Source organism: Tupaia chinensis, unplaced genomic scaffold (genome assembly GCF_000334495.1).
Source record: "Tupaia chinensis unplaced genomic scaffold, TupChi_1.0 Scaffold145870_1, whole genome shotgun sequence".
Lineage (NCBI taxonomy): Eukaryota > Metazoa > Chordata > Mammalia > Scandentia > Tupaiidae > Tupaia > Tupaia belangeri.
In genome coordinates, this window is record NW_006205727.1 from 5,306,147 (window position 1) to 5,332,863 (window position 26,717).

Genomic DNA, 26,717 nt, shown 5'->3' on the forward strand with positions numbered 1-26,717 from the left:
TATACTCAAATACCTTAGAATTTCTGTAATATTTTAAATAACTGAAATAACACTTTCTACTCTAAGTCAAAGTCTTTTTACCTATTAAAGTAAAATACAAAAAAATAAAGTACAAAATGAGTTTAACATGCTTCTTATTCCAATTAAAATAAGCAATAAATGTTTACTGGATTTCTATATAGGTCGGGCATCATTCTAGGAGTGACTTTCAAACACAAAACAGTTAAGACCACATCACCAAATATGCAAATGTAATAATATTCATACTCTTTATGTGGCTTAAGTTAAATACAAAGATGTTCATGATAACACAGTTCACAATTATAATCAAGTTGATATGTTTACCAATAGATTTTAAGTACTCAAGCATGGGAATGTTTAAAAGTGTAGTTTTCCCAAACACTATCATTTTCTTCTCAATATTTCAACAAAGGCAAAACAAACACAACTTCAAATTCAAGAAAAAGTAAAAGGAGCAGCATTAGATAAGTAACTGAAGTAGTTATTTTCTTGCTGTTAAAAAGTTAGCATTGTTTTTGTTAAGATAAAGATGAAGCCACTTGAAAAAAATCAAAGAGATATGCAAGAGGTCAGTACAGAAATTAATGCATAAGCTAAAAAAGAAAAGTCAGTAAGATAAAGTAAAAATAATTCTTTTCTCTGGGAAGAAGTGAAAGCAGCAGCTTTTTTTATTTTTCTTTTAAAGATTTATTTTATTTAACTTTATTTACTTACTTATTTTAATTTGACAAGAGAGGAAAAAAGAGAGAGAGAGAGAGAGAGAGAGAGAGCAATCAAAAGTGAGAAAGCAAGCCACCAGGCCCAGGATTAGAACCAAAGCCAAGCATGTGGGATTCCAGTGCCCTTAGACACCACGCCACCTGCCAGCCCCAAGCAGTTTTTAAAGATCTCAGCCAACTATTTAAAATGACGATCAATTACAGATCTTTAAATATCATTACACTATCTCACGCTTGCAAGCTCATTTAGTTAAGTTTTGTTCAAAGAATTAAAATTTTTAAATCTCTCCATTAAGAAATCTACACACAGTACAAAGTCTACGTAAAAAATTTTCTTAGTCAAATAAGGGTCAAACCTAATACATCCAATTCAAACAACTATAGTTTACCTGATTAATTTTCCTGAGTTCATTTGTTGCTTCAAAGTTATTAGGTTCTAGTTCTAATACTTTTTCATAATCTAAATAAATAGAAAGTAAAAAAATTTTAAGGAAAAATGATATTTAAAACTTATACAAAATATTAACCACATATGACAAATGGGCAACTGTCCTAAAGCTAAATGAAAAAGGAACTTTAAAATGCCACCATTAGGCTACTATGCTTTCTTCATTCTCTCCCAGGGCAGACAAAATCCTCACAAACTCCTGTGACAAACCGTCCTCTCTGCCAGCCCCAGAAGGATACTTGCTATGTAAGTACACTATAAAACCAAGAAGCAGCAAAATCGTATTTCTTATCAGCTTTATTCAAATTTTGTGATTTACACAACACAAACTATTTTATGGAAAAATAGAAGGCTTAGGATTTATAAATTTTAAAAATATATATAAGAGTTTCACACTTACTACCTCTGACAATGAGATGTTTTAATCTGTATTTTATAGACAAATGATTAAAAGTCAGAGGAAGTACTGGCCTCAAGCTAGCACATGGCGAAATAAGAATCTGAACCGAAGCATATGTATGGCAAATAACACATTCTTTTCGAAGACATCAAGATACATTTTAATGTATCAAAACTGAGTTTTGTTCAAATACAGAAAGTTCTTTGATAGTAGTAACTATGATTACTTCATTTTTTTAGTATCACCTGTTAAACTGTTAAAAGAATTCTTTGATTATGATGACTCGGAAAATATCAATACCTTTCTTGGCATCCTGTAATTTTTGCAAAGCAAATCGAGCAGCACCTCGTCGGGCATAAGCTTTTGTATAACTCCTATTCAAAGCAATTGCTAAATTACAATCAGACTCAGCAACAGCAAATCTGCAATTTAAAAAAATTAAAATAAATGAAATTAATAAAGATAAAACCAAAGATCAAAATTTGTTTCTCTAAACCCTGAAAAAAAGATTGACATCTCCTTTTTATTTAGTTAAGAGTACTAAATGCAGTAATTCTGTTTTTAAAACATTTATTTATTTCTTCATTGAACAAGAAAGAGAATAAGAGAGAGACAGAGACAGCACATTCAATCGTGTCCTGATGTCACAATCCACCCCCAAGCTTCAGCCAGTCCCAGATCACGGGCATGCATGTGCCAGATGTACCCAGGGAGGTCCTCAGACTTGAACTGAGAATTTTCCCGTGGGGGCCAGCCTCACAGAGCACTGTGCTTTACCTCTGCACCTCCGTCTAAACTCCACTAAAAGCAGTAATTCTTAATGGTAAAACACAAAAATCCTTTTAATGCAAAAAACAAAATTCCCAATAGCAGTGCTTTTTCTCAGTACTGTCCTAGATGTCCTCACCAATGTAGTTCCACAGGAAAGAAATACAAAGTAAAAAGACTAAAAACAAAGAAACTAAACTGATAATATACCCAAATATGATGGTCTATATAAAAAACTCAAAGACATTCTCAAATATGATGGTCTATATAAAAAACTCAAAGCAATCTAAAGACATTGCTAGAAATAATGAAAGTTTAGCAAGATGGCAGCTTTACCAAAGATCAACTACAAAACACAAAAAAATACTAACAAAAACATGTAAGACACAGATGTAGACAACTGTAAGACTATCTTCGAAGACATTAAAGATGACTTCAGTCTATCAGGAAATATCAGAATATATTTCAAGTTCATCTGCAACAAGGAACAATAACATAGTATAATTCTCTCCAGGTTTATCTATGAAATCAATGCTCTTATAATCAAAATCCCAACAGGATGTTCCCAGGAATCTGAGAAAACGATTCTAAAATTTACAATGATGAGCAAAGGTTCAGGATACTCCTGAAGAATAAGATGGAAAAATATACCCTACGCTAAATATAAAGCTTATAATTGTAATGCTATAATCATTAAAGATGGTGTGGAAGGGGTGCAGAGACAGACAAAGACTAAAGAACAGAGAAATGAGAAAATGCCCCATGCAACTTGACATACGATAATGGTGGCACTGCAGATCCCTGGGGAAAGCATGGTGATTCCATAAACAGGGCTGCAACAATTGAGGCATTCAAGATGGAAAAATATAAAACTGGTGGAATCCTATTTTCAGCAAGTGTGAAAAGAAAAATCTGAAAGTTCTTAGAATAAAATGTAGAAGACTATTATGATCTCAATAAGAAAACTATTTAATGAATATTTTTTTTTAAGTATTAATCTTTAGGGGCCAGAGGGTAGCACAGCAATTAAACATGATGTTCTGCAAAGCAATCTCACATGAGAAGATTTCCAGTTCAATCCAGTAACTTCCCTGAGCACGCTCAGCACACACCTGCCCATGATCCAGTCGAAGACTGGTGCATCACAGCATTGGGATGCTGTTAGAAATGCTATGTCTGTGTCTGTCTCTGTAGCTCTCTCTTTTTCTCATTCTCAGAAGAAATAAAGAAAAGATAAGCCACAAATTGGAAGAAGTTATTATAAATTAACACCAAAGGATTAAAATCCAGAATAAAGAACTCAGTAGAAAGGAACAACAAATGGCATATTGGTTACATAGCTGGGCTTCCATACAGTCAACTGCAGTTTGAGTCCCGGACCCAGCAGCTTAAAATTCACACCAGGCACATGTGCATGCATGCCCAAAATCCTGAGAGGAGAATGGAGGAAAAGGGATTGCAGTGTGGCCATCCCCCGGGGGGTGATTTATTGCTCTCTGTCTTTCTCTCTCTCTCTTGTCTCTCCAGCAAGTGTACAAGATTTTTGTCCTTCAGAAAATCTCACTCTTAAAAAAAAGAGGGTGGGGGGAATGACATTTAACAGTGAAAATTAAAGATCTACAGCTATATGCAGACAAAAATGAATCACAGAAATATAATATTCAGAGAAGTGAGCCACAAAAGTCTATATACAGTATGATACACTTTTAAAGTTCAAAAATAAACTAAGTTCTACATTATTTAGAATAAAATAAACCTATTTTTAATCAAAAGAATGATGACTATACAATTAGAAAATCATTAATTGGGAAGGAGACCTAAGATGTGAAAAGACCATTGAGATAGTTTCAAAAATAAAAGCAGTTCTAAATAGAGGGGTGAGTTTTAAGTAGGTTTACTTAAAATTTTTATAACTTACATATATATGTATTGAATATATCAAATATTATAAAATGTAAAATAATCCCCTTATTTGTGAGGATATTTATCAAAAGTTTCAAAGACATAACAAATATGCTACTTAAATAGTAAAAAACTCAGACATCAATATAATTTGTATTTCCAAATTAAAACAGTAAGAATATCTTTCTTGATGGTATTTGTCTTCTTTTAGTTTGTTATAGGGCACATGCTCACAGAAGAGAAACAGAGAGAGAAGGAAAGTGAGAAATCACCCCACAGAGTGGATGGCCACACAGCAATCCCTTCTCCTCCGTTCTCCTGGGATTTAGGGCATGCACACACACATGCCCAGCATATTTTTCAAGCCACTGGATCCTGGACTCGAACCATGTAGTAGGCCTGTGATCCAACCACCTTAACCACTATGGCCACTGGTTGATCCAGTATTCATCTTCTTAAACATTCTTATGATAGGTCAGTTACCTGCATTTAATATGCTAACAGCTTTATGTTCCTCAGCATTAAATTTGTACTTAAAGAATAATTATGACCTAAAGATAAACAAATGTTAGAAAATATTTACCATCATGAAAGTTCTCTAGATTAAATAGTGAGTGGTTTTTCCAAATAATGAAAAAAAAACCTAATTTCTAAACAACTTTTTTGAGTGTGTGAACTAGGTACAGAACCTCATTAACAATTTTTAAAGAAGGAACATTATAGTGAGCTATGGACCACCAAATGCTTAAAATGGCTTTAAATAACATAATCCAATAAAAGGGAGTAAGTTTTTTTTTTTTTTTTGGAGAGGTTTTCGCTATAGGGCACGTGCGCTTGCCAGACAGACAGAGAGAGACATAGAGACAGAAAGTGAGAAATCACCCCCCAGGGGGGATGGTCACACCACAATCCCTTCTCCTCCATTCTCCTCTTGGGATCTTGGGCACGCACGCACACGCGCCCAGCTTGAGTTTTAAGCCACTGGGTCCGGGATGCGAACCGTGGTCAACTACGTGGGAGTTCAGCGACATAGCCATTACGCTAACTGCTAGTTCCCAAAAGTAGTAAGTTTTAAAAATTTACAATTGGAGGCCAGAAGGTGGTATGGTAGTTAAGGGCGCAGGATTCTCACATGGCCATCCACGATTCGAATCCCGGACCTTGCAGCTTGCTTTCTTCACTTTCCGTCTCTCTCTCACTCGCTTGCTCTGACCCTCTCTGGTCAAATTAAATAAATAAATAAAGTTAAATAAAATAATTCTTTTTAAAAAATTATAAAGAATTTACAACTGATGAGACCAGCAAATGGTATAATGGTTTTGTCACCTGATTCCCACATAGTCAACAGTGGTTGGAGTCCTGGACCCAGCGGCTTAAAACTCACGCCGGGTATAATGTGCATGCATGCCCAAGGTCCCGAGGAGAGTGGAGGAGAAGGGATTGCAGCATGGCCATTTCCCCAGGGGGTGATTTCTCGCCTTTTTTCTATCTTTGTCTCTCCAGCGAGTGCACATATCCTATAGCAAAAATACTCTCTCAGAAAAAGAATTTACAATTGAAAAGAAATCTAATACATTTCAATTTGTCTTACATACTTTACTAGGAAAGATTTTTCAAAAAATCAGCCTCTGTAAACACCTAAAATGTATATCCATTATGGAAATTACTTACTTTTTCAATCTAAAGTAGGCTGACGCTCTGTTTGTTGGCAACACAGGATTATATGGGTCAGCATCCATGCCTTTTGTGTAGCACTCAATAGCTTCATCATACTTGCCTTGTTTGAAGTATTTATTGCCCTGAAAAAAAGGAAAATAAAGGAAAATGGTCTATTTACAAGTGCTAGAATTCATCATATAATCATTGTATGGGTACAACCCAAAATTCCTGATGGAAAAATAAGTAAAACACCTAGCATTATACTTTTTATTGACACCACTAATCCACAGAAATGTTTGCAAATTAAAGGTATAAAGATGAAGTTTAATCAGAAAAAAGTTTTGCCTTTTTAAAAAAGCAGTATAGCTGGTCTTATAATAATCTTCTGCGAGAGATATTGAACATAAAAAGGCAACCAAAAGTGACAGAACATAATATTCATGCCAAGAGTCACATGCTGATTTCAAATTATTTCAGTCTACTCTTAAAACCCTGGAATAACTCAGGTACAGCCCAAACACCTTACATAATTCATTTTATATAACAACCCACTGAGACTTAGTAATATTATAAATAACATCTTACAGCTGCAAACACTGAGAAACAGGTAGTTTAAAGAACTTGTCAAAGATGTGAACCAAGTAATTTGATTCCAGAACTATGCTTAAATTAAGTAAACTTAACTGCCTCCTGACCAGAGATAGGGCCAATAACTTAAAGTTGGAACACCCCCTAAACACTGTAGACAAGTTTTAGGGTCCACGTGATTTTCACACATCCTGACTACCTGAATAAACCTAAGGCTACCCTAAAGAGTACCTTTTCTTTTAGAGCAAGAGCCTTCTGAGAATCTACGTGAATCCCATCTTCTTCTGACTCTGATTCTGGAGACACAGAATCATGTGTACTATCTTCTTTGTCAAGCTCATCAAGGATACTGTCCTGAAATCATAAAGAGGAAAAAAGTGTTCATAATTATAGGACCATTACAAAAAAAAAGATGCAGTCTCCCAAAATATATACCCAACTGAGCTTAAGCTGTTATAACCTAAGGACCTAAAGGCCTATGAAAGCAATTCAAATAACTTCTCATCCCTCATTGTTAAGATTATATCCAGAGCGGGGGATGAGCAGGTGGCATGGTGGTTAAAGTGCTGGCACTCCCACATGGCCAATCATGGTTCAAGTCCTGGACTTGGTGGTTTGTTTTATCACTTTCTCTCTCTCTCTGTGTCTCTCTCTGGTCAAATTAAAATAAATAAATGAATAAATAAAATTAAATAATTCTTTAAAAAAAAAAAGATTATATCCAGAGGAAAAGGTGCCCTTGGTTAGAAAACCAAGATCCAAACCATCTAAAGAATCTGACTTGAACTGACAAAGTAATTTAGTCTACAAATCACCCTAAACCATCAACAGTGAAGTATTACAACTCAATGTAAGAGAAGATTTGCAAATAATCCTTAGCTGATATAATTAACAACTACCAACAAAGAAATGTTTCCAAATGTTTTTCCTTCCTTATTTTAGAACAACAAAAACAGCTTATAGAGCACAAGTTACTTCTGATCCTCACAACTACCTAGAGAGTAGGTATAATTACTCATGTTTTTCACTTCAGAGAACTAAACCTTCAAAGTAGCTGATTGCAGTTTGAATCCCAAACCCTGTGACTTGGAAAACAGGCTGGGCACATGTGTACGTGTGCCCCAAATCCTGACAGGATGGAGAAAATAAGAAAGGATTGCCGCATGACCACAATCCATTGAGGAGTACTTTTTTCCTGTCTTTCCATCTCTCTGGCAAGAGCTTATAACCTCTGGTCAAAGAAAGGGAGGCAAGGAAATGTTCTGTAACTGTATCTGAATGGTGGCTTCAGAGGTATAGTACATTAGTAATAATTTGGAAAGCTGTATACTTAAGGTTTTTTGGACTTCACATATGTTATACCTCAGTAAAAATGTTAAACAGAAAAATACAAGGAAAATAATACACATAAAAATTAGAATAGTGGCTAGCTCTGGAAGTAGAGAGGAGAAAAGAAAATGATATAGGGAAGAGGAACACTGGTAGCTTCAACAGTATTGAAAAAAAATTATTTGGTTAAAAAGCTACCTGATTAGGGGCCAGCAGGTGGCATAGTGGCTAAGGTGCTAGACTCCCACACAGTTGACCACAGTTCGAGCCCTAGACCTGCCAACTTAAAAATCACGCCAGATGTGTGTGCGTGCATGCCCTAAATCCCAGTGGAGAAGGGATTGTGGCATGGTCATTCCCCCACAGCAGGGGTGATTTCTCACTGTCTCTATTTCTTTCTAGTGAGCATACATATCCTATGGCAAAAACCTTTAAAAAAATAAGAATAACGTTATGTAATTAAACTTTCATTCCACATGAAATACTAATATAAAGATAGGGCTGGCCGTGGCCTGGCGTTTAAGGTGGCTGGATCTCACATGGCTGATTGCACAGTTTGAGTCCCAGACTAACGGCTTCATAAACACATCAGGCAAGTGCCCAAAATCACAACAGGATGGAGAAGTAGAGAAGAAATTGCAGCATGACCATTCTCCATAGGGAGTGCTTTCTTGCCCCCCCAACTCCCCAACCCCCGTCTCTCCAGTGAGCAACATGCACCTTCTGTCAAATTTTTTTAAAAGCTTAAAGAGAAGACATAGGCATATGAACCACTGCATTTTTCATTTAATCTATGACTATTAGGTTAACTCCAATAAACTTTTATTTAAACATCAAGAAGCATACAATTAGATTAACTTACCACATCAAGTTTTGCCCATGCATCATAATCATAAGATTTTATTCTGTTTTTTGTGTTTTCCTCTTTGGTTTTTTTAGAAGATTCCTTAGCTCTGCCTTTCTTCTTTTTCCTAAAATTCCCATTCCTAATAGGGGGTAAATTCTAGAAAATAAGCAAACAAAGTTTTGAACACTCTGCTCTATTACTGCTTTGATTAACTAGTGATATTTTAAATTCTCACTAAATTACATTTTCAAATAAGAAATAATCTTTCAACTTAATTCTCAAGTGGTTAAAAATACTAATTACTATCTTCACTTATAATGGCAACTATACTTGAAAAGCTTAATTCATCCTTTGATAAATGCTGAAAATTGTTCAGTTAAAAAAAAAAAAAATTACCTAGAAATTCTATCTTTAATTAGGGACCCTAAATTCAAACTTCAAAAATGACCTGATCATGGGACCAGCAGTTAGCATAATGACTATGTCACTGGACTCCCACGTAGTTGACCGTGGTTCGAGTCCCGGACCCGGTGGCTTAAACTCACGCCAGGCACGTGTGCGTGCGTGCCCAAGATCCCGAGAGGAGAATGGAGAAGGAATTGCAGCGTGACCATCCCCCCGGGGGGTGATTTCCTGCTTTCTGTCTCTCTGTCTCTCTCTGTCTGTCTGGCGAGCGCATGTGCCCTATAGCAAAAATCTCTCCAAAACGAAAATAAAAACAAAAACAAAAACTACCTGATCTTGGGACCAGCAGTTAGCATAATGGCTATGTCGCTGGACTCCCATGTAGTCGACCGTGGTTCATGTCCCGGACCCGGTGGCTTAAAACTCACGCCGGGCACGTGTGCATGCGTGCCCAAGATCCCGAGAGGAAAATGGAGAAGGGATTGCGGCGTGGCCATCCCCCCTTGGAGGAGATTTTCTTGCTCTCTGTCTTTCTGTCTCTCTCTGTCTTTCTGGCAAGCATATACGCCCTATAGCAAAAACCTCTGGAAAAAAAATACCTGATCTTTACCTTATGAATTAGCAGTAGTACAAAGGCAAACTAAACTGCTTCCACATCATTATGAAAAACCTAAACAATATTTAAATGTACTGTCTTTAGAACATTTGGTTGACTCTAGCTACAATCCAGATTTTTATGCCAATATTGTTATGCTACTCTATCATTAAATATATAACCATATATATTATTCATGTATAATACAAATACACCACACACACACACACAGACACACACACACCTATATATTTCATGATGTTATTCATTTACCTTTATGGATTGGGTCACCAGAAAAGTCATGATGTATTTTTTTCATGTTTTTCTATACAAAACTGCATCATGACTTTTCTGACAACCCAGTATTATTACAAGGACATCCTTCTGACAACTATTCACTAGTCTTTAATATATCTTAAGCTATAGTAAATACAACTAAACACTGCAAAGACTTTTTAAAAGTAGATTTGTAGGGACCAGCAGTTGGTGTAATGGCTTTGTCACTGGACTCCCATGTAGCCAACTGCGGTTCGAGTCTCAGACCCAGTGGCTTAAACTCCCACTGAGTGCGTGTGCATACGTGCCCAAGATCCTGAGAGGAGACTGGACTAGAAGGAATTGCGATATCCCCCCTGACGAGTGATTTCTTGCTTTCTCTCTTTCTCTCTCTGACTTTCTGGGGGAGTGCACGTGCCCTATAGCAAAAACCTCTCCAAAAAAAAAAGTAGATTTATAAAATGTTGATAGATCAATTTCAATACTTTCTCTTTTTTGGGGAGAGGTTTTTGTTATAGGGTGCATGCGCGCACCAGAAAGACAAGAGAGCATGAGAAATCACCCCCCTCCCCAAGGGGGATGGCCACGCTGCAATCCCTCCTCCTCCATTCTCCTCTCAGGATCTTGGGCACGTGCACACACAAACGCCTGGCGTGAGTTTAAGCCACCAGGTCCAGGACTCGAACTATGGTTGACTACATGGGAGTACAACGACATAGCCACTACGCCAACTGCTGGTCCCAAATTTCAATACTTTCTTAAAACATTTTAAAAGATTGTGCTTTATTTTAAAATGAATAGTCTTGAGAGATGCTAAACTAGGAATCTTTATTTACCTCTTCAGGAACACCATTCTGTCTTCTTAGTTCCATATCCTTTTCTTTAATGTCTTTTTCCCAGTTTTCTAAATCCCTCATAAAATCTTGTAATTCTTCGGCATTTTGCTTCACTTGTAGTTGTAACTCAACAGCTTTATTTGTTGAAGTCATGATGGTCTGCAAGGTTTTGAACAACCAACCTCTAATAAGTATTAAATAAGTTTTTCAGATTTATTTTCCAGAAACCTAACTAATTAATGTTTCACTGCTTCTTAAGTGACCAAGATACAGGGACAGAAGAAAGCTTAAAGTGTTGCTGAATAAAGGAAATATTAATACTTTAAGAATTAGTCATTTCTGAGTAAACAAATGAAAAACAATTTCAGCCATCCTTGAAATGCAACATGAATGAAAGGAGAAAGGAGATAAGGAGGAAATCACTGAAATCAGCAGGTGGCCCATGGTTGCTCATCTCTGGTTTATAAGAATATCCCAATGATCTCCTTTACTATATTTTCTTCCAGTATTTATTGAACTTCTGGTATGTGATAGATCCTGTATCAAGTAACACAATGTCCCTTATTTAGCAGAGAGGAAAAAAAGAAGTAATTGCATTGAGTAACAAAATTTAGATTGTCGGGAAAGTCATGATGTGTTTATTTTTATACACAAACGCGTCATGACTTTTCCAACAACCCAATAGTATGTTAAGCAGAATTTCACAACCTTCACACTGCTGACATCTTGGGCTGGACAATTCTTTGTTGTGAGGGTGCTGTCACATGCATCACAGAATGGTTGGCAGGGCCAGCAGGTGGTGATGTATTTAAAAAGTGTTGGACTCCCACATGGCTGAATGCAGTTCAAGTTCCAGACCTGGTGGCTTGAAATTCACACCGAGCACATGTGCATGCATGCCCAAAATCCCAAGAGGAGAATGACGGAGAAGAGATTGTGGTGTGGCCCCCACCATCCCCTGGGAGGGTGGTTTCTCACTTTCCCTCACTGCCCTTCTCTGTGTCTCTCTCTGACAAGCACATGCATCCTATGGCAAAAACCTTTAAAAACAATAAATAAATAAAAGAATGGTTGGCAATGTTTCTGTTCTCCATCAGTGTTAGATGCCAGAATTACTTCTTCCCCTAAGACTGGGATAACCACGTGTTTCCAGACACTGTGAAGTGTGCCTTAAGAAGCAAAATAACCCCTGGTTGAGAACCCTGTGCTAGAGGTATGCATGGATTCTAAGGAACTGACCATAGGGACCAGCAGTTGGCATAATGGCTATGTCGCTGGACTCCCATGTAGTCGACCAAGGTTCAAGTCCTGAACCCAGTGGCTTAAACTCACGCCAGGCATGTGTGCGTGCATGCCTAAGATCCCGAGAGGAGACTGGAGGAGAAGGGATTGTGGCGTGGTCATCCCCCTGGGGGGTGATTTCTCACTTTATGTCTCTCTGTCTCTCTCTGTCTTTCTGGCAAGCCCATGCCCTGTAGCAAAAAACCTCTCAAAAAAAAAAAAAAAAGAAAGAAAGAAAAGAAAGTGCGGAGGAACTGACCATAAAGGACAGGCATAAATCATATGGTAGGAAGATGGGAGTCTAAGAACAAGTTCCAGAAACAATGAGCCAGCTCTGTAGCCTGGTGGTTAAAGGAGCCAGGTCCGACATAGCTGACCACACAGTACAAGTCTTTGAACTAGTAGTTTGAAAAAAAACACACCAGGCATACATGGGCATGTGCCCAAAATCCTGACAGGATGAAAAAAACGGAGGATTGAGACATGACCACATCCCATGAGGAGGGATGCTTCTCCCTCTTCCTCTTCCTTTCTCTCTCCTCCCTCTCTTTCTTTCTCTCTCCCCCACTCTGGCAAGCACATGCATCCTCTGGCAAACTAAAGAAAAGAAAAGAAAGCTTAGCTGGGTTTCACAAGGTGCCAATCAAGTGTCTAACAGGGAAGAACAGGCATGCAGAGTGGGAGAACGTAGGAAGAGAAGGTTAAAGAAGGGACCGATCTTGAAATGCCAGGCCATAAAGTCTGAATTATATTTTGAAAACTCTGTGAAGGTATTGAGGTAATAAAGTAAAAAGAACATGATGACTGGTTTAGATCTAGGAGCTAGGGAGCAGAGCAAGACTTAGGTTATCTTAGAGTTTTGGCTTAGGAGCCTGATGAGATGAGTGATGTCACTTTGAATCAGGAAATACAATTTAAGAAGGAAAAGAGGTTCACGTTGGAGGGCAAATGGAAAGAATTATTTCAGTTTAGGATATGTTGAATGAGTGCTGCTGGGATGTCAGGAGGAGATAATAGGTAGTTATATTGGATTAAAGGTAAATTTGGTTGTCACCAGCATAAAAGGAGAAGTGAGAATCATAGCTCTAAACGTGTTTACCCACTGTGACTATTGGGAGGTGGAGGAGCCTGGAGAACACTGGCATTTAGAAAGTGGAGGAAGAGATGTCACAGGAGAACCTCAGCTAGAGCACTGAGAGGAAATGTAAGTGAGCACTGTTACAGAAGACCAAAGGGAGCTCAAGAAAGTGGGAGAAATTAGCAGGGCCAAACGCCAGAGGAAAAGAAAGCACGTTATATTCAGTCATAGAAAAATAACGATTGAGTTGGAACAGTATGAAAAAATGTAAAGGAAACAAGCCAAGTAAGTGAAATGACATGCTAATTAGATTACATTTTATATTTAACCTAAGAGCTGCTCTTGAGTATGGTCTGGCGGGGGAGGACCAAGAGAAAAGCGATATAGGACAGAGGTTGAGGGATGGAGCAACATCAAAAAGGTGGGAGAAGACTCAAAGATTAAGAGGGACGGGGAGATGGGGCCAGCAGGTGGCTTGGTGGTTAAAGGCGCTAGGCTCCCACATGACCGACCAAGGTTTCAGTCCGGGACCTGGCGGCTTGCTTTCTCATGTTCTCTCTCTCTTTCACTCTGTCCCTCTCTTTTCAAATTAAAATAAATAAAGTTAAAATAATTATTTTTTAAAAAGGGGGGACGAGGAGGTGGAAATAAAGGTGAGAGGGAGATTACAAAAAGATCTGTTTAGGACGGTTAAACTATCCCACTGGGTAAGGAAGGAAGGAGAGATTATAGCAAATGCAGCTAGGTCTTTTGACCCCCTAACTTCAAAAAGTGAACTAAGTTTAAGCTACTTCACGGTAATGTCCCTGTCTGAGAACACACGTATACACGTCATTCAAGAACAAAACTAGGAAAAGGCTTTGGTGGGGACTCAAAAACATTACTAAAGGTGCAGCACTCCACCGACACGCTTTGGGGGGGGGATTTTCCACTCATTTCCTCTGCTGCTCCCGTGCCCAACTGCCCCCAGGAAACCCGCGATGGGACTGGGCAGGCACCCAGCAACGGCTGGCGCTTGGGGTATCACTTTCCTCAAACACTACACACCCACGCCGAAGAGGGGTGGGCCCCATAGGCTCCCACATGACCGACCAAGGTTTCAGTCCGGGACCTGGCGGCTTGCTTTCTCATGTTCTCTCTCTCTTTCACTCTGTCCCTCTCTTTTCAAATTAAAATAAATAAAGTTAAAATAATTATTTTTTAAAAAGGGGGGACGAGGAGGTGGAAATAAAGGTGAGAGGGAGATTACAAAAAGATCTGTTTAGGACGGTTAAACTATCCCACTGGGTAAGGAAGGAAGGAGAGATTATAGCAAATGCAGCTAGGTCTTTTGACCCCCTAACTTCAAAAAGTGAACTAAGTTTAAGCTACTTCACGGTAATGTCCCTGTCTGAGAACACACGTATACACGTCATTCAAGAACAAAACTAGGAAAAGGCTTTGGTGGGGACTCAAAAACATTACTAAAGGTGCAGCACTCCACCGACACGCTTTGGGGGGGGGATTTTCCACTCATTTCCTCTGCTGCTCCCGTGCCCAACTGCCCCCAGGAAACCCGCGATGGGACTGGGCAGGCACCCAGCAACGGCTGGCGCTTGGGGTATCACTTTCCTCAAACACTACACACCCACGCCGAAGAGGGGTGGGCCCCACAGCGATCTCCTGGAAGGATGGCTCTGCCGTCCCGATCCCCGCAAATCGCCCAATGCCGGGAGCAGTGGGGCTGGAGGGTCTGCCAGCAATGCAGAACATTCAGGCCCTGTCGTGCCGGATAAACCCTTCCCAGGAACGCGCTCCCCAGGACGCTGCTGCCCAGGACACCGCCACTCCGTCCCCACGCCACGCCCCTGCCGCCCGCTCCGCCTCGCCCGGACCCTGGACCACGTCCCTCCTCAGGCTAGGCAACCCCACAGGCCTCCTCAGCTGCTGCAGCCGTTCAAAACAGCAATGCTTACTCACCTGACCAGGCCGTTACCGCCCGCGCCGCAGCCAAATCAGCCCTGCAGGGATTCACGCCTGCCCCGCCTTCCTGGGCTTTCCCAGAAGTCCGCGCGCACCTCACCCCGCCCCCGGAGACGCGCGCGAGCGTGCGCAGAAGGCAGGTTTCTGAGCCCGCCTCTTCCGGTGGGTGGGCGGTGAGCGGAAGTAAAACCCGAGCATCTTGCCGGCTTTCAGTGTGGCTGGGTTTCGCCACCATGGGTTGTCAAAGTCTTGAATATGTCTTTGGACTCTCCTCAAACAGTTTCATCCTTAACATTTGCGTACCGTGTCTAACGGTATCCCACGACCTTTGTGGGTGTGATAATCACGTGCGAAAGTTGGTGTTTACCTTGAACAGAAGAAAGCCAACTGGGAACCATGGCGATTTTGCGAGATTTCTTTTTCCCTTTAAATGCATGTGTTAAGCATGCCAGTTCCAAAGTCGTCTGACCCTCTTGCACATTTTGCAAGTAAACTTTTTCTGAGTGAATCTATCTTTTGAATCTCACATGTGTCAGTATTAAGGTCTGTCTTTAGATGTGCTGCAGCTTGTAGAGAAGAGAGGATATGAAGCTTCTAACACTTTTGCTTCTGATTCCTCTGAAAGAGTCTTCTTTTATTGATGTGAGAACTCAAAACTGGTAAAAATAAATAAATAAAATAATAGTAACTTTTGGATTCCACAAAAACAAGCACGAGCTGAACTTCAGTTTGTTTTTTGTGCTTTTTTTTTTTGGAGAGATTTTTGCTATAGGGTGCGTGCGCTTGCCAGAAAGAGACAGAAAGCGAGAAATGATCCCCCAGGGGGGATGGCCACGCAGCAATCCCTTTTCCATTCCACTCTGGGGATCTTGGGCGAGCAAGCACGCACATGCGCCCGGTGTGAGTTTAAGCCACCGGGTCCAGGACTGGAACCGGATTAACTATACGGGTGTCCAGCCACATAGCCATTACGCCAACTGCTGGTCCCTGAACTTCATTATCTCCGTAATCCCGATCAGTGGTTCTCAAGCTTGATTGAACTTTGGAATCACTTAGGGAGTATTTTATATTTATATTTATGTATGTGTGTGTATATAAGGTTGGGTAAATCATGATGTGTTTTTCCATAGAATAACACGTCAAGACTTTCTCAATGGCTGTATAGACACATAAGTATATATGTGTGTATAGAATCAGTGTGACAGGAGTTAATCCAACTGTCTTGATGGCCAAGGTCACATAAATGCTAATGGTCACTAAAGTAAACATGAATGTTTATTATTGCAACAGTAAAATGCTATAACTAAAAACTATGAATGCTGTTAATTTTATGGCCACAGAATTAAGTGAGCTCACTCAAATGGTTAAATGAGGAAAGATTCTGACAGTTAATATAATCTTTTTTCCTTTTTTTCAGAGATTTTTGCTGTAGGGCATGTGTGTTCACCAGAGAGACAGATGGAAAGCAAGAAATCACCCCCCAGGGAAGATGGCCAGCCATAATCCCTTCTCCAGTTTATTCTCGGAATGCAGGCACACACATTCAGCATGATTTTTTTTTTTTTTTGAGCTGCCGGGTCTGGGACTCAAACTTTGGTGGACTACGTGGGAGTCCAGTGACATAACCATTATGCCATCTGCTGGTCCAATAATTAATGAATCTTAAGAAAGAGTATTGGCTAAACAACTCTAGAAAGAAAATTTATGAACTTCAGGGTACTTCCTAGTATTAAGGTACTATATTAGCTTTGGTTGAATGTGAGTAAAAGTCTGAAATAAGAGTGGCTTAACCATGAGAGCAGATTGTCGTATCTAATCTAGACTCCTTCTACCTCGCTGCTCCACCATCTTCAGCACACAGCTTTCACTCATGTTTCAATGTGGCAGCTACTCAGGCTCCAACAATCTTGTCTGAAATCTAGTTGGCAGGAAGGGGCAGCAGTGGGAAGAAAACTTCCTCTTGAGGAATATTTCCTCTTACACGCCACTGGCCAGACCTTAGGCACGTGGTCACTCCTGGCTGCAAGGGAAGTGGCGAGTTTTTATTCCTGGCATTAATGTGCTCATCTAAAGTTCATTAATAGGAAAGAAGAGAGCAGTTACTGAGGGGTAACCAATAGTGTCTGTCACAGGCCTTCATAAACATTCTCTTTTTTTCTAAGTATTGTTTAAAATAACAATGAATAAAAAAATGAGTGGACACTGGTAGAAAATCAAGCTCACTACAGCATGAGGAAAGGGGCTGAATTTTGTTATTGGTGCTTACTAAGAATGTGGCTTTATCTGAGCCTCAATTGTCTAGGTAAAATTTAAATGGTAGAGATAAAAATGCCTGCCAAAGTAAGTTAAAGGACTTCCTAGCACAGCTTTGAGTACAGAAAGAGCTTAACACATGTTAACTCCTACCCTACCCTCCTGCAACACTAAGGTCCAGATTCCGAGCTCTCACCTACACCTCTGTCTACCACTTGACTGCCTGGAACAGCTCCCAAGAGGTCTATAAGGAGTACAAGTTCTGGGCACCAGTAGGTGGAGGGAATGGGAATTGCCTCTCCTAGTGCAAAATGAAATGTGTGTAATGAGACATACAAGATTTATTGTCAGGATGGCTAGTATGTTATACTTGCTTTATCCTACAATAGTAACATTATCCCCATTTTACCAATCAGGAAATTGATGCGAGTAATTGAGACTTTGGTCCATACAGCCATAAAATAACAGGGTTCAGTCAGGTATGTGGGCTGCTGACCAGAGTCTGCCCCAAAGACTTGCCCAATTGACTCCCTGTCTTGCAGGTTAGATTGTGAGCTCCCTTGGGGGAGGGCAGGACAGGGTCCTGTTTCATCCATCTGCCCGGCATTTATTGAGCATTTGTCTAAATAATCTGTGTATGGGCAGTAAGTCTCTTTCTGTGTCTCTTTGGCCTCTCCTTTTCTCTTCAGGGTGACCAACTTTGCAACCATAGAACCCATATCCAGAGGCATCCTTGTGCCCTTCTGTATGTAATCAAAGGGACTAGTGATGGGACCAAGGGTCACCAGCCTCCTTTTACCAACCCCCTAGTCTGCATGCAGTGCTCCTTCTACTTCATGTAGCAAGTGCATCAGGAAAAAATTCTCTCTCCCTCTTGGCTTGAAAGATTTGGTGAGTCACCAGGGACTTCACCCAAGTACCACATTCTCCAAGCCATTCCAAGAAGGCTTATCATTCTCAGTCCTGCTCCAGAAAAAGACAGTAAAGGTGGGCCATTTACAAAGAGGAAACACATTTTAAGTTTTCTTAAATGACTTTAATGAAGATTCAAATCCTCTAAACCATAGTTCCAGCCTGGCTCTGTGGGGCAGTGTCTGGTTCCCAATGGGGTTGGGAAGAAATGCATAGTTGCAGTTGAGATAGGGAGACTCAGTCTCCCGAATTTAGAGTTTATTCAAATTATAGCTGCCAGATAAACCTTAAAATAATTATGTTCATAACACCAAGCTACAGATTTCTTTCTTCTCCTGATGCTAAAACTTCCTCCTAAGAGGGGAACTCATTCAAAAACTATCTGGGATCAAAATACAGGTCTATGATGGCGGTAAACAGCCACAGAAAGAAAGCTTCCTGATGCAGATACTGAGCTGGCCGCAAAAACTCGGGCCCGGAGAAGGTTACTTCCTCCCCAGCCCACTCACTGCACTCTATTGCCCTTCTCCATCCAGCTTCAGAGTTCTCCCAAACACTGTTCTGAAAGGGTCTAACTGTAGAAAACATCGAATATCCACTGCCTGATTTCTAAGGTCTGATTTCTCTGAGGCCCCGAACACAGGGTTGAGCTGCAGTGGGCAGAGCTGTGTATAACAACAGCCATTATAGTAATCTTCAATTTCTATCAGTCGTTCTTCCTAAGAACAATTGAAAACACATTCACAGTAAGAAAATCATCAGGTTTGCTCTCTCACCACCTCCAGGAAGCAGTAAGAGGGCGGGTGCCTTCCCTTTATATTAAAGGGAAGCATAAGGCCCAGTGAGGCCAAAGGACTTGCTCATGGTTCCACCACGCATCAGGGCTAAGAGCTACTGAGGGTTCCCACCTTCTCTGCCTGGACTACTTCTTAGTCTAATCGACAGAATTCTAGAGGACAAAGACTTGATTGTTTTCCTGCATTTTTCTTATTTGAATCTTTTCTCTTTCCCACATGAGTATTTCTAGATTCAAGAATCCTTTGGCTAGGTTGGGATTGGGAATCCCTCCAGGTTTCCTCTGTCCACTCTTCAGTCCAGAGCAGATACCACTTCAGTCCTGCAAGAGTCCTCACTATCCTCATGCCCCTGTCCAGCTCCATACTCTATTGCGTGGAAGACACCACGTAGGCTGTGGCGATGTACTTCCTGCCATTTCCATAAGTGGATTTGTCCCAGGGGTAGGTCTGGATGGCCAAGGGATGTCCTCCCAAGCTTAACTGGCACCTGTGGGAAAAGATCACAAACTTAGAGAGGCCTGCCACTTCACCTTGCCTCTGTCCCCAGGCTTGATGGATCAAGCCCAGCCCAAGCAGAAGGGCTCCATCCTGTTTAAACAGCTTCTGAGCCAGAGCTTTGGAGCTTTCTGAAGCTCCTGATCACAGCTCCCCACAAATAAGAGACCAGCCAAAATCTAAGTCTTCTTTTCTATCTTCTTAAAGAATACTGCTCCTCATTTTTTCCAGAGCAATAGTCTAAAATCCCTAAAATCTCATACCTATAGCTGAAATCTTCAGAAATTAAATGTTTGCTTAGGATTTTGGAAGTAGTAAGACCCAAAGTCTCCAAATGTTAGAGAAAATGCAAGGCCTGAGGGCCTTGGTTCTCCTCTGGGGCCAGGGTTCTCCCAAACAGCCTCAGGCGCTCAACAGAGAGCAGCTCCATTTCTAACTGCTGTATGCATTAATATCCGGCGTAAGATTTCATTTGGGGAAGAGAAGAGAGGTGGTTCTGCTGTGGAGATTAAGTTTGGCAACCCCAGAATCAATCTAACCACCTCGTTGTCCAAGTGAGAAAGCAGATGCCCAAACTAGGGATTGTCCGAGCCCTCTCAGCCACGTGATGACAGAAGACAGTCTTCTGCTCTACCCTGGCTGAGTTCAGCCTGCGGCCCCAGGCTGCTTCCTCGTCCTAGCTGGCTCAATACTTACGCTTTGCCTGGTCTGGCAATGAAGCACAGGGAGTAGAGGGCAAACTCGAACTCAGGGCTGCTGCCGATGAAAGCAGAGCCCACTTCCTTGTAGTAGCCATCCCAGTTGAACTGCATCGCTAACACATCAGGGTAAGAATCCCACTGCAGAGGGAAGGGCAGCAAAGGGCATCTGGTGAATGCCCCACGGAGGAGTGAGACAAGAGAGTCCAATAGCAACCATAAAGGGCCTGTGTGAACTTTCCAGGAAGACTGCTTTCTTTAAACAGACAGAGGGCACTCCCTGCCCTGCTAAGGCATCTGATCCCCACTTGGCCCCTCTGTCTGGAGCTACCAGTGTGCATCTACCAGAGAGGCCAGATCCAGCGTCCACATGACCTGACCCAGGGTAGCAGGACATAGCTGTTCTCCGTGGCCCTCACATGTGGAAGGACAACTTATTGCCCCCAGATTATTTCGTGGCATAGGGCAGCAAGAGTTTCTTTCTTTTAACATGTATGGATTTGGCAGCTGGCAAGTGTCATGGTGGTTAAGAGTTCTGGACTCCTACATGGAGGTTTGAGTCTTGGACTTGGAGGGACCCGAAGCCTGGAGGCTTGCTTCCTCACTTTCTCTCTCTTTCCTCTCTGGAAATATTAAAATAATAATAATAATAAATCAAAGTTAACAAAAAATAATTTAAAAAAAAAATAGTATAGGGACCAGCAGTTAGTGTAATGGCTATGTCGCTGGACTCCCACATAGTCGACCGTAATTCGAGTCCTGGACCTGGTGGCTTAAACTCACACCAGGCGCTTGTGTGTGCATGCCCGAGATCCTGAGAGGAGAATGGAGGAGAAAGGATTGTGACATGGCCATCCACCCTGGGGGACAATTTCTCGCTTTCTGTCTCTCTGTCTCTCGCTGTCTGGTGAGGCATGCACCCTATAGCAAAAAAACCTCTCCAAAAAAAAAAAAGGATGGAGTTTAACTCATACTAGCCAGGCTGAACCTTCCAAGCACATTCTAAGAAAATTAAGGCAGAGAGTAATTGTGTGGTTTTGGTTCTCTCCTCTGAGAATCCTCCGAAGTCCCAGCCTCCCACCCAAATGTGGTTCTAGAGCCTCTGCCTCCTGCCCCCTGTGGTTCTAGAGCCTTTACTGTTGGAAGGGAGTCTCATCATCCTGGTCAGTTAACCCCACTCTCCAGCAGATGAGAGTGTCATATTCAGAAAGTACACACACACACACACACACATACACACATACACACACACACACACACAGCCAAGGAGAGTCAAAGTGAGAGCTGAGTCTGACTGGAACGCAGATTGAGAACAGGAAGTCTGGTTACTAACAAGGTTTTCCCGCCTATGTACTCACAGGCCCGTCGTAGATGTGACTATAATAGTCAACCAGGCCTTCCTTCTCCTGCAGGTAGAAACGGATCCAGTTATGGAAGCCGGTGACCTTGCCTTTTTTGACTTCACCTATAACAGAGTCCAAGGTGGGTGATTGGGCTTCCTTTTCCACCCCACACTTTCAGTCCCCTTTCTCCATCCCATGCCAAGGCAGTCTTCCTTCTCCAGTCTCTGACTTAAAGAATGTCCAATTGCTCTGCCCTTTGGCCTGACTCTCCAGATTCCTTCACACCCCTATCTCTCACCTCAGGAAGCCTCCACTCTGCCAGCTTTGACTCAGGCCCTGGGAGAATTCTCCCTGCCAGCTGATTCTGATGACCACCCTCAGCCATTTCTCCAGGAGCAAGCCAGGCTTGGGAGCTTTACAGGGTGGGGAAGGTGGGAGGGGGAAAACCATGGCCCTCTTGGGAAGCAGAGCACCATCAAGAGGCAGACAACCTTGTCCCAAGCACTTGCCCTCCCCTTGGGAGCCCCAGCATCTGGTTCTCTTTCCCCCATAGACACTCCAGAGGAGACTCTCACAATGGGTCCTTGGACCCCTCTCCTGCCCTAGGAGCACAAATGCCTGTCCCTGCTAGCTGGCTTGGTTGCTGCTCAGGGCTGAGCAAAGGCAGTCCTCTTTATCTCTCCAACTCTTTCTTTTCAAGCACAGTGATCCCACCTGAGAAGACGTGCTCAAAGCCACTTGAGTCCCCCTCTTCATTGCCTCTTGAATAGAGCCCAAACCACATGTTCTTCAAGTCATCAACGAACTCTTGTTCCGAGCTGTAGCGGTCTGCAGGAAGGAATACAGAGGGCTATGGCCTGGAGAGTCAGGGCCAGGTCCTGGGAAGCAAGGAAGGGCAACCTGCTCCCTCATGTCAAGAGAGGCATGGTTTCAATCAACAAACATGTTTGACAGTTTACTCAGCAGTTACTCCTGGGGCACCTATTTTGTACCAGGACCATTTCTAAAGTCTAAGGATTCAACAGGGAATAACATGCGAAGATCTAAAGGAAAGATTCTTCTCTATAGAGGGAACTGCAAGCTCAAAGGCTCCAGAACACCTGCATTTGAAGTTCAAAGAACTGAAAAAAGGTCAATGTGACTGAAATACAGTGAGCAGGAGGGGAAGATGGTTGGAGAGGAGGTTTGAGAGAGAAGCAGGGGCCAGATCTTGCAGGCTATGGCAAGAAGGTCAGATCTCAGTTATAATAATAAAAATATTTTAGATTTCTGTTTCAGTGCTTTTGATACAACACCAAATCTTCACACAAAATCATCACGTAATGTTTTACTAATTGTCCCCAATGTAGAAGTGAGGAAACGGAGTCGGACAAAAATGATAAAGCTCATGCAAGATCACACAGCTCATAAGAGTAGAGATAGCACTCGAGAGGCTCCAGAGGCCAATCTCTTAATTGCTCTATAGCTTCTTGGTAGTGGAGAGCCACAGAAAGGTTTTAACGAGGGCAATTGTGTGACAGAAGCTTTGTAAGGGATCGCTCTGGTTGTGTGCACGCGCACGCACACGCGCGTGCATGTGTGTGTGTGTGTGTGTGTGTGTGTGTGTGTATATATGTAGGAAGACAAAGAATCAGTTTGGTGATAGCTTGGGCTGTGGTGGTATAGAGGAGGTGCGATAAGCAGATAGAACGGGGATATATTTCAAAGATGGGAGCGATGGCCATTACTGATAGAGGAGATAGAGGGGAGTGAGGAACAGTGAGGTAAAGAAAAAAAAATCAAATCTAACCTGTGGGAGGCTGTGCACCAGCGAGTCTGCCAAGGCCATTTTCATGAGTCTCTTACTATTGCCATCTTAGGCTCAGAGAGCAAACAATTACACAATGCCAAAGGCCACAATTGGCTCCCCTTCAAAACCTCACCTTCAAAACCATACTCTGATTAGCCACTAGAATCCCTCAGATTTGCATATCCAGTACCTCATGATTGGTCCACAAAAGCAACCAATCATAACCCACCTTTTAACAACCAATCACCGCCCACCAACATGTATATAACCACGATCCCTGGCCCACAATAAATGGACGACCCTGAAGAGTTGTAACACTGTGTTGTCCCCGTGTTGTAACATTGCGCCACTTGTCCCGTCTCTCACTCCTTCCCTCAGGAAACCTATTCGACTGTCCTTCAGGTTGGGACACTAACCCCTGGGCTTTGGGCCTGGGCCAATGAATGTATGAAAGTTATTTATGAGATGGAGAAGACCAGGGAGGAGCAGGTCTGAAGGAAGAGATCTCTCTCTGCCAAGTTCTGGGCAGACACCAGTTAGACAGCCAAGTAGGGATGTTGGAAAGGCTGTGAGGGCCTACAGGAAAGGACAGGCTGGCGATTAAATTAGGGAGCCACCAAAAGCTGTTTACTACCCAGAATTACAACACAGAACTACTGTGGATACGAAAGAGATTCCAGAAAGATTATCTCCTTTCAAGGACTTAAAACACAGTTGGAAGACAAACTAAATAAACATGAAATAACAGAGGGCGGTTTCACAAAGCTGAACAGCTGCCCTTACTGAGCACCCGCTGGGTGCACCAGGCTTTCTACCAGTGCTTTACAAGCATCCATCCTCAAAGACCCCTTGAAGGCAGACTCAGAGAGGGAAAACAACTTGCCCATAGTGCAGAAGGGTCAGGAGTAAAACCAGTTCTCTCAGACCCAAGGCTATTTTGGACCACACTCCAAACTCTACCTCTGAAAAAATGCTAAAAGCCAGTGTACGTGGGCAGGGGCGCCACCTCTGTAAATATGATGGGATGTGAGCTAGATTAGTCTAGCTCATAAGGATAAGTGGGATTTGGACAGGGAGAGAGGGGAAGAGACAGTGAGTAATGGAATGGCCTGGCCTTGGCGTCAGGAACCTGGGTTTCAGCCCTAGCTCTGCTTCCAGCTCCTTTGAGGCCTCAGAGAAGCCTAGACTGTCTGGATCTCCATTTCTCCATGTAGAAAGAGAAGGGCTTAGTCTAGACCGCCAAGATTCTCTGACGTGTTTACTACAAAGATAACAGCAGGGGGCGCTGCAGGATTGTGTCCCCCTCGTAGAATTACTGAATATTGCTAGCTTTACCTGAAAACCCCATACCAACTCTTAACCCAGGCTGGAAGATGGAATGAATGCAGCCACTCTGAGCATAGAAGATCCCCCTACCATAGAGGGAAGACCTAGACAGAGCCAGACAAAGACAAAGCCCGGCTGTCCAGAGTTCAGGAAAGGAATCTGGAGGACTCTAACAAACACAGCCCCGTGCCAAGAAGTCTTATGGCCAAAACCTTTTTTGGTCTGATCAGAATGTGTCTGTATCTGGAGGCATTCCCATCAGAACTCTTCCCAGGTAGGACTTTCCTCTCCAAACCTGTGCTGGTTTTCTGTTGCTGTTTCCCCAGCAGGAAGGTAGAGTTGGCCACCTCCCTTTCTGGCCTTAGTGCAGGAGCAGGGAGTTGAGTCAAGGACTCCACCTGTCTGCAATGTGGTACTGACTCTGGGGTCAGCTGAGGTGGCTGAGAACTCCCCTGGGATGGGAGTGGTCTACAAGGCTCACAGCCCACAGAGTCCCCTGAGACTGAAGCGGAGGCTGGCAGGTTCACAGATAGCTAACATTAAGCCACAGATGGAACGGGGTCTGCTCAGAGGGACAGCAGTGAGCACTGTTGCTGGATCCATACAGGAAATGTGGGTTTAGTTCTCTGGCTGACCTGTAAGCACATGCCCATGTTCCTAGCTGGCTGAGAAGGTTGAGGCAATCCTGTTGAGAATGGTGTCTGTCTCTCACGTATCAGTAAACTTAAAAAAAACACAATAATAAAGATGGTGTGGTTTCCAAGACAGGCAGACAGAGGGTTCTCCAGCTCTAGCTGGGTCTGTACCTCCCCTTGGCTTCTGTCTGGCTTCATTCCTGATTTCTCCCAGATGTGCACTGGCCTCCACATGGTCCCCACAGCGTCCTTCCTGCTGTCCCATCCTCCCCACTGTGGAGATCCCAGAAGTGACTGCCTCTCCTGCAGATCGACCTGTGTTGTCATGGGGACACTCACTCTGGTGATGAAGGAAACTGTAGAGCTCCTTCATGACTGCTGTCTTCATGATCTCTCTGAGGAAGGTATCCTGCTCAGCCAGCTGCTGGGCACTGAAGTGCTCCCCATGGCCCGTCGCCCGCTGGTAGTTGTTGAGGAGGTTGATGAAGGCTGCATAGGTGGGCTTGGAGAACAACTTCTCGTTGACATAGGTGAAGAGCCTGGGGAGGTGGAGGGAGATGCACTGAGAGTCCTGACCATGGAGCAGAAGCCCTCCAGAGATGTCCGGATGGCTCAAGGGCAGGTACCCAAGGGCTGGGTTCAGGGGTAGGTGGGGCCTTCAGATCCTCTTAACTTTTCTTCCAGATCAACTCTATCCTCAGCCTGACCAGTTGCAGAACCCTTCCCAATGGATGCCCACAGCCCTCAAATCCTCAAGATGGTGTTCTTCGTCTTTGGAGACCTATCTTCCCTCTCCCTTTGATACTGCCTGACTTGAGGAGGAAAGTGCTGAGGCATTGAAACAAGGTGGGAGAGAGCCTTTGGGGGAGCAGGACATGGGGAGGGCAGGGGGGCACTCACGGCTCCGGGCAGCAATCCACTTGGTTCCTCGCCTCTGAGGGGGAGATGCGGTTTTGGCTATTGATAATGATGTCTTCCTTCTGGGCTTTGTTGGTGTCTGCCCTATAGATCTTCTCAGAGATGGTCTGAAGTTCCTCTTTAGTTATGGCGTCCCTGCTGTGGGAGAATCCATCTGGAAGGGATTGGGAGAGGGGTGGTCCTAGAACCAAAGGGAAAGCTGGACCAGGTGACTGGCTATGTGCATCCCCTCCTGGGCACCTTGAAGAAGCCACAGCGAGCGGGAGTGGCAGAAATCAGATGGCCTAGTGGTTGGAGGGTAGGGCACCTAAAGGGTCTTAATATCAGCACATGACACTGCCTATGGAACATCCACCAATGTCCACACTGCAGGGAGGTCTCAAACTCTGGCAGGAACACGATGACCTCCAAACACTGGGGACACCACCCCCAGGGTG

General features: G+C 42.7%; 2 protein-coding genes across 2 annotated transcripts in view; both read right to left on the reverse strand.

Annotated features, from left to right (window-relative positions):
* Nucleotides 1-15,221, reverse strand: part of RPAP3 (RNA polymerase II associated protein 3) — a 38,661-nt gene extending 23,440 nt beyond the window's left edge. Inside the window, exons 1-7 of the mRNA XM_006168572.3 lie at nucleotides 15,112-15,221; nucleotides 10,794-10,952; nucleotides 8,697-8,837; nucleotides 6,737-6,859; nucleotides 5,930-6,057; nucleotides 1,889-2,010; nucleotides 1,130-1,200 (exon numbers count right to left, since the gene is read on the reverse strand). Coding sequence (XP_006168634.1) covers nucleotides 1,130-1,200; nucleotides 1,889-2,010; nucleotides 5,930-6,057; nucleotides 6,737-6,859; nucleotides 8,697-8,837; nucleotides 10,794-10,946 — 738 coding nt within the window. The 5' untranslated portion in view covers nucleotides 10,947-10,952; nucleotides 15,112-15,221. The remainder of the gene's footprint in view (nucleotides 1-1,129; nucleotides 1,201-1,888; nucleotides 2,011-5,929; nucleotides 6,058-6,736; nucleotides 6,860-8,696; nucleotides 8,838-10,793; nucleotides 10,953-15,111) is intronic.
* Nucleotides 15,222-19,136: 3,915 nt separating this feature from the next.
* ENDOU (endonuclease, poly(U) specific) overlaps nucleotides 19,137-26,717 on the reverse strand; it is a 23,534-nt gene continuing 15,953 nt past the window's right edge. Inside the window, exons 5-10 of the mRNA XM_006168573.2 lie at nucleotides 26,263-26,434; nucleotides 25,702-25,901; nucleotides 22,327-22,440; nucleotides 21,628-21,734; nucleotides 20,268-20,410; nucleotides 19,137-19,563 (exon numbers count right to left, since the gene is read on the reverse strand). Of these exons, the coding sequence (XP_006168635.1) occupies nucleotides 19,443-19,563; nucleotides 20,268-20,410; nucleotides 21,628-21,734; nucleotides 22,327-22,440; nucleotides 25,702-25,901; nucleotides 26,263-26,434 (857 nt within the window). The 3' untranslated portion in view covers nucleotides 19,137-19,442. The remainder of the gene's footprint in view (nucleotides 19,564-20,267; nucleotides 20,411-21,627; nucleotides 21,735-22,326; nucleotides 22,441-25,701; nucleotides 25,902-26,262; nucleotides 26,435-26,717) is intronic.